Here is a 12,320-nt window from a genome sequence, read left to right as displayed (position 1 = left end):
TGAGCCTAAGATGGAGTCTTGTGGTACCCCACTGCTCATTTCTCTCCAAATGGATGTAGTAGCATTGAGGACTACTCAAGTATGGTTTGTTAGCCAGCTACAAATCCCTCTGTTGGTGATGTTGTCTATTCTGCCTTTTTCTAGCTTACCAACAAGTAGATTGTGGTCTACTTTGTCAAATGCCTTACTGAAATCTAAGTATACTACGTCAATGACATTTCGCTGGTCTACTAATTTAGTCACTTTATCAAAGACTGAAATAAGATTGGTTTGACATGATCTGTTTTTAACAAACGTATGCTGGCTGCCAGTTATAACTTTGTTTGCTTCTAGTTGTTCGCAGATCTGTTTTTTTTATTATTATTATTATCTTTTCCAGGATCTTCCCAGGTATTGATATTAGACTGATTGGTCTATAGTTTCCTAGGTCTGTTTTTTTTCCCTTTCTTGAAGATGGGAACCACATCAGCCCTTTTCCAATCCTCAGGTACTTCTCTGGTGCTCCAGGATTTGTGAAGGATGTGGCGCAACAGTTCTGAGATAACATCTGCCAGCTCTTTTAGAACTCTGGGATGTAATCTGTCGGGTCTCAGTGATTTATATTCATCAAGGTCAGATAGGTGTTCTCTTACTATTTTCTTGCTTATTTTAATTTTTGTTTCTAGTTTGTCTTTTGCAGTAGTTTTTTTGGCATGTTGGGCTATACTTTCTTTTTCTGTGAAGACTGATGCAAAGAATAAGTTAAGAGCTCTGCTTTCTCCCTATTGTCTGTTATTTCCTTGCCATCTTCTCTCTTTAGTGAGCCTACAGTTTCCTTGACTTTTTTCTTGTTATTAATATGTTGAAAGAAACATTTTTATTGTCCTTGATTTCTGTTGCAAGTCTTTGTTCATTCTGAGTCTTTGCTTTCCTGATTTCATCTTTCCATATTCTAGCTATCTGCTGATACTCAGCCTTAGTTATGTGTCCCTCTTTCCATTTTTTGTACTTATTCTTTTTGTCTTTCAGTTTGTCAGAGAGATTTTAGTGCAGCCATGCTGGTTTCTTCTTGAATTTCTTGTTTTTCTTTTTCAGTGGTATTGTGCTGGACTGGGCTTTTATGATCGCATTTTTCAGAGTTTCCCATGCTTCTTGAGTTGTTTTCCCCTTTAGGATTTTCATCCATGGAATCTTTACTAGGTTCTCTCTGAGTTTGTTAAAATCAGCTCTTTTGAAGTTTAAGACACTGATTGGATTATTTTCTATTGCCTGTGCTTGCATTTTATTGAATTCCAGTATGACATGGTCACTTTCACCCAAGGTTCTGGCAACTTCAACTCCCTCTTATCACTTTTTCTCTATTAATAAGTATAGCTTTACTTCTAGTTCCCTCCTCTATCTTTGTCGGCTAGGTTTGTTAGGAATCTGTTTGATCTCCTTGCTTGCTACAGAGTTTGTCTCCCAGTTGATATCTGGATAGTTGACATCTCCCATTACTACTGTGGTATGCTTCCTACACACATTTGTTAACTGGTTGGCAAAGAGTTCATCTATTTCTTCTGATTGATTGGGTGGCCTATAATACACACCTATGGCAATGTCACTTTTTCCCCTTTTATATTGACCCATATACATTCTGGAGGGATTTTATCTTTGATCATGTGCATTTCTGTAGATATATAGTGTTCTTTTACATATAGTGCAATTCCCCTTCTTCTTTTTGTAGAGCTATATTAGGCATAATTCTGAAAGAATTAGACGTAGGGAAATGATTTCGAATTTGGATCTGATCAATTGTGTTTTATTTAGCATTTTATAAAGTGAGTGAGAATCAATACAAGGTTTTAATACTTGCATGAATAAGTTTATTACTTATTTAAATAAATCATAACCTACTCTAGGAATTGAAGAGCAAGTAATTTTTCTAATAGTGAACTATATACAAAACATGATCTTCTATGAGAGGAAGAGGAAACAAGTGACATTATGTACCTCATGACATCATTGCACATAACCAGATATAATCACATAATGGCATGGCTTGTACTGGATGCCTAAATAAGTTAGTATCTCATTTGTTTTTCACTTAGAACTGAACCCAGTCATCACATCATAATTAATGTGGTTTATGGTTTATTACTATTTGTGGGAAATCAACTACATTTATTTGTATTGAATGTAGCTTATTCAATAACTTACAATTAACCAAATGCATGTGACATAACATATAAACCAGACAGTGAGAATTCTGATTACCTCAGAATCAAAATGGTGGCCATTTCAGATTCAGACAGGAATAAGCCACAAATGAACAGACCTTTTTTTAATGAATTATTGAAAACCACTTCCTGTGTCTATGCATGCAGTTTTAGAAGTGTAAGAAAATGAAATTTCTTTTTCTTAATTGCTGCATATTTTCACCTAAAATCCTGAGGCATAGTAAATGTAAGTATTCCAGATTAACAAGTGCTCAGCTTCATACTATTCAGCAGCTAGGCTGTTTCTGGGAAGTACTCCTTTTCTGTGCTAAATCTTTACAGTATAATTCCTATTGTATCATAACTCCCACCATCAAAATATATACGATAAAGTTAGAAAGAAAGGCTGCCATAGTTTGTTTACTCTATAATTTATTATTTGTCCAGCAACTGAGATGCAGCTGGGAATATATTATGATAAACTTCAAAGTTATGTAATGCCATCTTGATGCAGCCATCTTGGGTTCTAATTATTTATGGGAGCTGCCTCCTCCTCCTCCTCCTCCCTTGTCCTCTCACTTTCTCTCTCCCTCTTTCTGCATCGGAAGTTCCTAGATATGGAAGAAGTGTTTAAACCAGTTGCTCTACTGGTTTAGCTAAGACAGAAGAATTAAAACTGACTCAGGTCAAAAAAATGATCATTGTTAAGTTCTTAATTTCCAAATGTCTATTTAACTTGACATTACTCCAACATGGAGTTTAACCACAGTACACAGTTTTCCTCTATATAGCTGTTTAACTGAAGGTCAGATTTGGATCACAAGCGTTTTTATACTCCTGGTATTATGTGTTGGAATGATCTGATATCCTTTGATATGAAAACTAATCTAGGTAAAAAGGAAAGAAACAGCTCAAATGCTGAAACACACATTGTTTCTAAACAACTGTTCCTAAGAGTAATATATCTAGTAATTTGAAATAACTGAAAAAGGTAGGATAAGGCTTTCTGCATCAAGCTAGGTTTCTGTGCTAAAGCTGGCAATGAAAACAAATTAGTATGTTGGAAGAAGAATGAATAAAAATATGAGTTACTTCAGAGCTGTCTAACTGTTTTTGTTAAAATGTGTTTTATTTTATTGTAACTGTCTTTTTACATATTATATAACGACAAAGAGTTTGTTATGAAAATATGCTCAGTAATTAGTTTTCCCTAGCATGCTTCCCTAACTAATAAATAAGCCTAAAATTAAAAAATGCTTGTTATTACTCTGAAATTCATTGTGTACTGTTTTAAATGCACATTGTGTGGTATCAGAACAGAGTCCTGTGAGAAGAGTATTATATAGGGCTTTTTTTCTCATAGAACGCCCAGAACGGAGTTCCGACACCTTTTTTGGATGGAACCTTGTAGGGTAGGCAAGGTGGGTTGTATGATGTGTGTGAGTTCCGGCACCTTTTTTTTTTTTTTTTTTTTTACAAAAAAATCACTGGTGTTATATATACATACTGAAGCACAGAAGTAGAAGGGGAAAGGGAAAATGGTGAGAAAAGAGATGGAAAATAGATTTAGTTTACACAGAGGTCATAAATCTGTCAGTGGTGTGAAATAAAACTTCCTGCATAGAATAAAAGTTAATAAATTTAGTTTGTCGGAATGCTTTGAACTTCATTTAATCCCTGGGAAATAATGTTGGATCTATGTATCTAAAATAACATATGCAGCTTTTTAAATCTGAAGTAGGAAAGGTGCTTCAGAGAAGATAACTGTAGTAATGTGCTGGCTTGCTGAACATGCTGACATTCATTTAAAGAAATTACATTCTCCCTGATTCTGCTGGCATCTTCTTAACTAAAATATGTATTTTCCTGGGACTGCCATCCAGGAAAAGGTGCAGCTCCTTTAAGAACAATTATAATTGGAATTCAAGCAAATTATACTGCTTTCTTTACTCAATATGAACTGTGTCCCTGAGGATAAATTCCCTAACCTCTAAGTTTATAAAAGATACCGTATATAATTTGCCTAATGACTGAGGGAACTATAATATGGTCAAGTGCCCTTCTTTGTGAGCCGCTCAGACTTGAACAACTACACTGGTTTTATGACACAACTGAAAGCTGGTCAAGCCAGTGACTGCCCATTCTGAAACCTGAAAGTATTTGGTGCAGGAGAATGCTACTAGGTTGAGTTGTTAGATCAGAATGTGGCTTGGCGTGAAAGATGCTTACCTTTTTTTTTTTCATTCCAGGAGATATAAAACTATTTGGTCAAAGTAATCTACATTATTACATGGAACCCAAGCAGGATTGCACTATAATTCTGCCTCTTTAGAGATAGTTCAATAAATATTTTTATGGAAAATATTCCAAGTCTCCTGAAATGACCTGCATGCAACTTTTTGAACGCAAACCAGTCTACTAAAACCCATAAGCCAAGTCTTCTTATTTGGCCTTTACGAAAGGTTTTGCCCAGCTGAACTGATTGGGCAATGAGTCCATTATATACACTGGAGCACAATGATGGAAAAAGCAGTTCATTCGCTCGGCCTGCTTTGGAAAATGGCCTTTATCTGCTAACCTCAACCAGAGCTGTTGAATTGAATAACTGAGTAATAACTGAAACAATAATTCCCTTATATTGGACACAGAATAGCAAACTGATTTTGCCTGCCCACCCCAGTATCTCTCTCTTTAAGCAGCTCTGCTCCTTAAACCACTGAACTGTTTGAGATATTAATTAAGCCTCACAGTGACACTTGCCTAGCTTCCCCAAACCAGGAATAGTCTGAGTATTATTATTAATGATGATACACTTAATATACAAGAGATGGGCAGCACAAGAAAAGGTCTTAGAGGCAGCTTTATATTAAGGCTAAGTAGGCATTGGCCTAAGGAGCCAAAGCTCAGAGGGAATCAACACCTCCCTCCTTCTGAATCTTTCTAAAAATGCAAATCTTCACAACAGCAGGAAATTTAGAAAAAAGGAGAAATTTCCTAACAATAGCTTGCCTTCACAAATTATGGGTGCTCCATCACTGAAGGTTTTAAGAAGAGATTGGACATCCATTTGTCTGACATGATATAGGGTCTCCTGCTTGAGCAGGCACTTGGACTAGATAACCTCCAAGGTCCCTTCCAACTCTGTTATTCTACTAAAATTAAGACTGTGTAGAAATTTGGAGCCATTGCACTTGTTGGATTTATTTAATTTAGCTATTATTGTGATTCAGCTACATTTTAATTCTTCTGCAGTTTTTCTACACAATAACATGCAGAAACTAAATCTTCCCCAGTCCAACAGAAAAAAATTGTCATAATATGCACATAAAAGTATGGCACGCACCTCCATTTTATTTTTTTAATGCAATTTTATTAAATTTCAAGGAAAAATAAACTAAAAAATAACAACATAAAAGGGGGGAAATGCATTAATCTGTTACATCTCCAACAAAATGCTATTTTTCACTACAGTCCTTTTTTATATAAATATAATTATGGAGTCCAATATTTTTTGTATATGTTGTAATTTGAGGTCAACTGACACTATTGTTGTTAGAAATTAAGACATTTCCCCATTGTCTAGAAAATATAGGAATCTCTACTTCTTTATTCCTATCATTTAATATCTGCAATCAAATTAATTTAGTATAAAATATCTATAGAAACTGACAGTAGAGGATTTAATAAGTTATTTTAGTATCTCAGGTGTGTCAGAAGCTGAGAATGCTGCTGTTCTCTACAATGTTAACAAATGTTGTAGTGTAACTATGATTATTGAGTTTATTGATTTATTTATTAAATTTATATGCTTCCCATCTTCCTATCCAGGATTACAATTGATAACTTTCATAAGAATAATCTGTCCATCTCTTCAAGGCCACTTTTTCATTTGAAAGCCATCAAAATGCTTTAAGACAGAAGCTGATTTTATTTACAAAATAAAAAATGAACAAATATACCAGATTAAATAGCAGATAAAGTAGCAGAAAAATTTTAAATAAATTTGAAAAATCATGAGAAAAAACAGGATAAAAGGATTAATTCTTCTGATATGAACACATTAAGAAATGATCCCAGGTCATCTTATCTTAAGATATAATTTCTTAATTAAGGCATTTTTCCTAGATAACTATTTTAATAATCTTTTCAAATAAAATAATTGTATTGAGTTTTGAATATTCCTAATGATGGGACACTAGTGAAGTTCTTTGACCAGTAGGTGGCATCCAAAATTTATCATGAGATCCAGACAAATACAGATTTACTTTGTATGCATATTACATAACCTTATAAAATCAGTATGGTCAAAAATTAACCCCAGTTGTACAACTATTTTAAAATTCAGAAAATTGTGATGTTCACTGGTAATGTATGAATTTGTTTTACAAGTGGTACATTTGAAGAAGCATTTAAAATAAACTAATACTAGCAGACTTTTTTAAAATTGTTAAATCTATTACTGTATGTTAATATCAAAACCATGGCATTACCTATTTTAATACCAACACTGAGCAATACAGCATGTAGTTTGCATGGTAACATCCCAAAGTCACTTACCTATTTTTTTTAATAACTTAAATGAATTCCTTACCTCAAAGTGCTGATTCCAAGAGTGGACAAGTATGTTAACATCACAGAAGAAGCAATGCCTTTCTGCTAGAAGACAAATATAAAAACAGGTCACAATTTAATGCCTCTTTATTTTATCTTATTTTAGCTAGGTATGTCTAACCCATTGAAGAGAAGATTAGGGGCAACATGATAACTGTCTTCCAGTACTTGAGGTTCCACAAAGAGGGGATTGGCTTATTGAGAGCTGAGAGAGTACTTGCAGGTAGTTTGTGTATCAAAGAGACCAGATGGATCAGTGATAAGAATATTCATCTGTTCACAAACTGTAGCAAAGCTTGAAGCCCTCTAGAGCAGTATTTCTCAGATTTGATAATTTTAAGATGTGTGGATTTCAACTTTCAGAATTCTTCAGACAACTCTAGAGCTGTGTTTAGTTTCTTTTTGCTGGGACTTCTCTAACTGCTGCTTCGCCAAGTAAAGCCCTAAAGTGCTAACATGAAGAGAAGAGCCTATTACAGTGTTTGAAGCAGTCACAGTTATTCTGCTTTGATCTTTCATTTACAGTACCTTACTTATTTTCATTATAAAGTGCTTTTATGCCATTTATCTTAAGTGTCTCATCCAAATTACACATATCCCATTATGATTTAATGTCATAGCGATGGGCTTAAATTGCCTTTGCAATAATCATGTTGGCTTCTCATGCACTTCAGGTGCTCTACTCTTGAATATAGGGCTCATCTGTAAATAGAAAATGGGAGCTGCATCTACCATTGATTTTACACTCACTCAACAATCCTCCCACATGTACACCTTCTCTTTTCAAGTGCAGGTGTCTGATTAGGAAATTTTACTTCTCAATAGTACTTACATAGCAAGAGAGTCTCCTTAGCAAACAGTTTTTTGTTGGAGCTCTTGATTCTGGAGTCCACAGACTAAGTGGTCTCGTAGTCTCTCCTCCAAATCCGCGAAATTGCAGAGTCGGAACGCTTGAAGAAGAGCAGCAATGAATTCTGTTGCAGACTCGCTAGGTTATTGCTCCCGCTGCTCAAAAGTGTGCCTCTACGCTATAATGATAACTTGGGCTCGAAGTGGTCTCACAACTCAAGCCATACATCCTTTAATTTTCAGGCACATCTTTTTCTCACAGCTCCTTAAAAAACCCACATGGTATACTGTAATTAGCAGGAAAAATAAATCTAGCATTTCTGAATTCTTTCCCCAAGGGGGAAAGGAAATTTCACACCCTGCAAGTTGCTAGCAAAATCATGAAAGAATGTAGTTATTGCTGCTAAAGGCAAGAATAAATAACAAATCAATTTTGCAGCTCTCTCCTGTTACTATATCCTCTTACCGCCAGAACGCGGCCTGTAATTGCACAAGGGGCTAGGCTAAAATCCGGTTGACTAGTTTAAAGCCAGGTGTTCGGTAAAGACCTTGCCAATGTGATTTTAATAGCCCAGAAAGGGATAGGAAAACCTGAAGAAAATTTTGCAATCAATAAACCATGATGGATTATGCTTGTTTTGCCCTATTTTGATTCTTCTCCCCACCAGCAGCCCATCGATTTTAGAACTGTATGGCCACAAAGGTAGAGACCTTTAGCCTCCCAATCCTTGTTTATAGAGGGATTTGCATTTCAGTCAAGGTCAGGCCATACGCCTCCAGTCAAAGGAAAAATGAATCCAGCAGGCCAGAAGGCAGCCCAGCCACTATGCCCCACTGGTTTCTTCTCGGTTCCTGGGCCAGACGCAGTTGCTGCTCCTTGCCATACCCAGGGCTGGACTTGCAAGTACGTCCGCCCGCTTTGTCCTGCAAAGCAGCACTCACTTGGTGCTCCCGCCTGCTGCCATGCCGGCAGCCCCGACAAAAGGCTGCGTGCTCCAGCCTCGCCCTGCCAAGGAAGGGTGCAACAGCTGAGGTTATGTCATATTTGCAGCTTGTCAGGGGTGCTCAAAGGCTGCCCAACTTTACTCTGGAATTTCAGGGTTGAAAAGTGAAGGGACAGTGCCACGTTTGCAGGCATGGCAGCACCTGCTGGAAAGCCTCCTGCTTCCCCCCCCCCCAGCTACTTCCTTCGGAGCCTGCTGGCATGGCGGCAAGCAGGAGTGCTCGGTGAGTGCCGCTTTGCAGGAGAAAGCGGGCGGACTTATGTTGGCAGGCCCATCAGAATCAGGAAGGTTGCAAAGGAGGTAGCTGTGGGGGGCATGCAGATGTACTTGCAAATTCAGCCCCAGCTATGGAGAGGAGCAGCAACTATTTCTGAGCCCTGGGGCTGAGAAGGAACCAGAGGGGCGCAGGGGCTGGGCTGCCTTTCTGGCTGCTGGATTCAGGTTTTTCCTTTGATTGGGGGCTGGAATGGGCCGGTCTCTCGCTGTCTCCAGGGTGGCCCCAGGCCAAATGTAAACACCCTGTGGGCAACCCAGGCTGTGTGCTTCCAGAAGCACCAGTCATCTGTAGCCTGGGTTCTCAGCAGAGCCCGGGCAATACTGCGGCTCCATCTGACTCTCCCATAGGCCTGTGCAACATTGCCATTGCTTCAGCTCATCCTCATGCTACACTTTTACACTTTTTAACACCTTTTTTTTACAGTGCTTTTCAACTCGTATGCATATCACCTGCCAGGTGCCAACGTACCACTGGTGGTACGCTTACCACCAGTTGAAAAGCCCTGCTCTAAAGCACATAAAAGCAAGACAAAAAGCATGGTAACCAATGAATGGTAACCAATCAAAGAGAAAATCAAATTACAACTAAGGAGAAATTTCCTGACATTTAGAACAATTAATCAGTGGAATGACTTATTTCCAGAAATTGTGGGTGCTCCAACACTGGAGGTTTTTAAGAAGAGATTGGACAACCATTTGTCTGAAATAGTATTGGGCTTCCTGCTTAAGAAGATGATTGGACTAGAAGATTTCCAAGGTCCCTTCCAACTCTGTTATTCTCTTTAAAAAAATTAAGTAGCACTGAAGTATTGCTATTTATCCAAATTATATTGTGTGACAATACTCTGGGATGTTATACGCTTATGCTTTACAAGTCTGGATATTAGTTATAATTTTGTTGGAATTATCTGGATTATCTGGCCTGTTGGCTGAGTCATCAGCTGCAGTAGGCCAAGGTATGAGGAAGTCAGAAGTAAAAAAGATTTTGTTGGTGCCATGTGTAACAGCTGTATAGTAGCGTGTGCAAAACAAAGTTAGCACGTGTAATATGCTAATATGCTGTGTCATAACAAATGTGGTTGGTGTAAGGTGGTCACCAGGTGCATATAAACCCGCCTTCTGATAACACAATAAAAGGGATGCTTCCTCTTTGTTCGAGGCTCCCATCCCGAGAAAACCACGTGTACGTGTCTGTTCTTCAACACCCATGGGAGACCGCTGGGCGCTAGAAAACCCACATAATTTGTAAACTTATGTGGGAAGACAGTAATCTTTTTGTATCAACTTGCAAAATAAATTTGGTATTATAGAAATTTGGAGCAATCAATGCTGTGCATAAAATCAACCCCTCTTTCAGCAAAGTATGAGAAACCATCATTTGCAAGCTGTCGCAAATATCATTTGCAAGTTGAATTTTGCAAATTGGAGACAAAGTCTTCGATTTCACACTACAAATGCTGACGTGTTATTTTGATTTGCATATAGACTTAATAAACTGTAATATACTAAATTTAATTCATTTATTTGCAAGAATGAACAGTTGGGACAACTGAGGATTCGTTTTTCAAACATATTTTCAACGCTAGGCCAGACAATTATATTGCTATGCTGTATTAGGAAGCCGGATGAAGGGGCCGGGAGATGAAACTCTGAAATCCGAAGATGCGAGAACATAATCAGCCGCAGCAGGTACCAGGGCGTTGTGACGACCACCTATTCTGCCGACAAGGGGCGGCCAACGCCCGGTTCGACCTGCGAACACTTGCTAAATATGTTCGCACCGTCCAGCAGGGGCCGCCCTGGAATAGAGCGCGGGCGGCAGCCGCGAAGGGCGGTAAGTGGCTGTGGGCGGTGGACGGAGACCTAGCGAGGGAGGCGTTTCGTTGCCGCAGTCCTAGACGAAGGAAAAAACGCGGTTCTTGAAGTGATCAGAGGAAGTGCTCACAATTCGGGTGATAGGATTTTTGCCCGCCTCTCTCAAAACCGCGCAAGAAAGCGACTGGGAAACCAACAAGACCGTCTTGCCGTTCGGCTCCAGCCAGTGGGCTGGCACGACCATGTCTCCTGAAGGTGGCCGGGCAGCCTCCCTCCTTTGCTTGATTGTCATAGCGGCCGGTAAGGAAACGGGAAGTGCAGTTTGTTAAAAGAAAGTTTATCAGCTTAGCCGCTCGCGCGCAGAGTCTTATATTTAACTAATATTTAAGTGGCCTGTGTTCGCACGACTCGCTTAAGATTAATTTATTCGTGTTTTGCTTCAACTAGTTTTCTGCATTTTCACAACCCAGCGACGAGCCATAAATTACCGGCTGGTTTAGTTAGTGCATATCAGCTATTCTTAAATACAATTTGCTAATTTGTGATTTAAGACCGTCATGTAAAACCAGCTAGCGTGTCAGTGTTAAGTTGCAGCCTATTAGTAAGATCAGAGGCACCAATTCTGGCCAGGTCGGGATATAAATAGAGTTGATCAGAAGCTGAACGTGAGTCAGCAGTTCGATGCAGGCGAAAAAAAGAAAAGCTAATATTTAGTTTGAATTATGACCAACTTATTCTCGAAGTTATTTGAAATAATAGCTCCCCTGAAGACTCCTGCCGCACCGAGTGGGTGCAGTGCCGTGAGAGAAGATTGTACAAACAAATAAATGAGAAGAAAGCATAAAGATGATCAGCTCCTAGGACAAAGCCTATAAGGTGAAACTGAAGTAGCCATGATCAAGTCTGGGGAGAGAAAAAGTAGAAAGATGAGGCTGGATGGCAGATATTCTGCCAATATTCGAAGCCTTTTGCATAGATCTGGGCAAAGAAGGCAAGATAGAGCGTTAGGGGAAAAATCACTTTATAGCGGTAGCAACTGTTCAGCGATGCCGCCAATTACCACAGGAGATGTATCTCTCTGCCTCCCCCCTCGATAAAACAGCCATCTGTTGGAAAAGTTGTATTTCTGGATTTCTTACATAGAGTATTACAGACTTGATGACCTAGAAAATTCTCATCCATTCTTTGGTTGTATAACATAAATGAATTTTTTGAAGCTGCTAGCCAAACATGGGTCATTTGAAGATCTTTTCAGTTGATTTATCTTCTAAAAAACTGAAAATACTTCCACTCTTTTCATTTTTAAGCCTGCAAGTATAGATTTTTCAAGTGCAGTGATTGAGATCTGTGCTTCAAAATGAGTTGTCCTAAGCATCATAAATACTGTAGTGGTATGAGGCATTGAAATAGTTGGTTAGAAATACCAAGCAAATAGAATATGCTTTCCTAATGGAAATGCTAGAACTGAAGAGATAATATAAAATGAATATGTCACTTTAAGTTGTCTTCAAAAAGAGTGTGTGATGGGAGGGAGGGGGCAGAGCATTGAGGGCAAAACTCTTCAAAGAAACAACACAAAGATATCAGA

The 12,320-nt window shown here is 38.5% G+C and overlaps 1 protein-coding gene across 1 annotated transcript in view; it reads left to right on the top strand.

The window, feature by feature from the left end:
- The first annotated feature begins 10,747 nt into the window (after positions 1 to 10,747).
- Positions 10,748 to 12,320, top strand: part of PARM1 (prostate androgen-regulated mucin-like protein 1) — a 70,613-nt gene continuing 69,040 nt past the window's right edge. Inside the window, exon 1 of the mRNA XM_039331780.1 lies at positions 10,748 to 11,032. Within this exon, the coding sequence (XP_039187714.1) occupies positions 10,975 to 11,032 (58 nt within the window). The 5' untranslated portion in view covers positions 10,748 to 10,974. The remainder of the gene's footprint in view (positions 11,033 to 12,320) is intronic.

The sequence above is a fragment of the Crotalus tigris genome, unplaced genomic scaffold (assembly GCF_016545835.1).
Source record: "Crotalus tigris isolate CLP2741 ecotype Arizona unplaced genomic scaffold, ASM1654583v1 scf7180000024437.13266115, whole genome shotgun sequence".
NCBI classification, from domain to species: domain Eukaryota; kingdom Metazoa; phylum Chordata; class Lepidosauria; order Squamata; family Viperidae; genus Crotalus; species Crotalus tigris.
The sequence above is the reverse complement of the archived record's forward strand: the minus strand, read 5'-3'. Positions and strand labels throughout refer to the sequence as shown.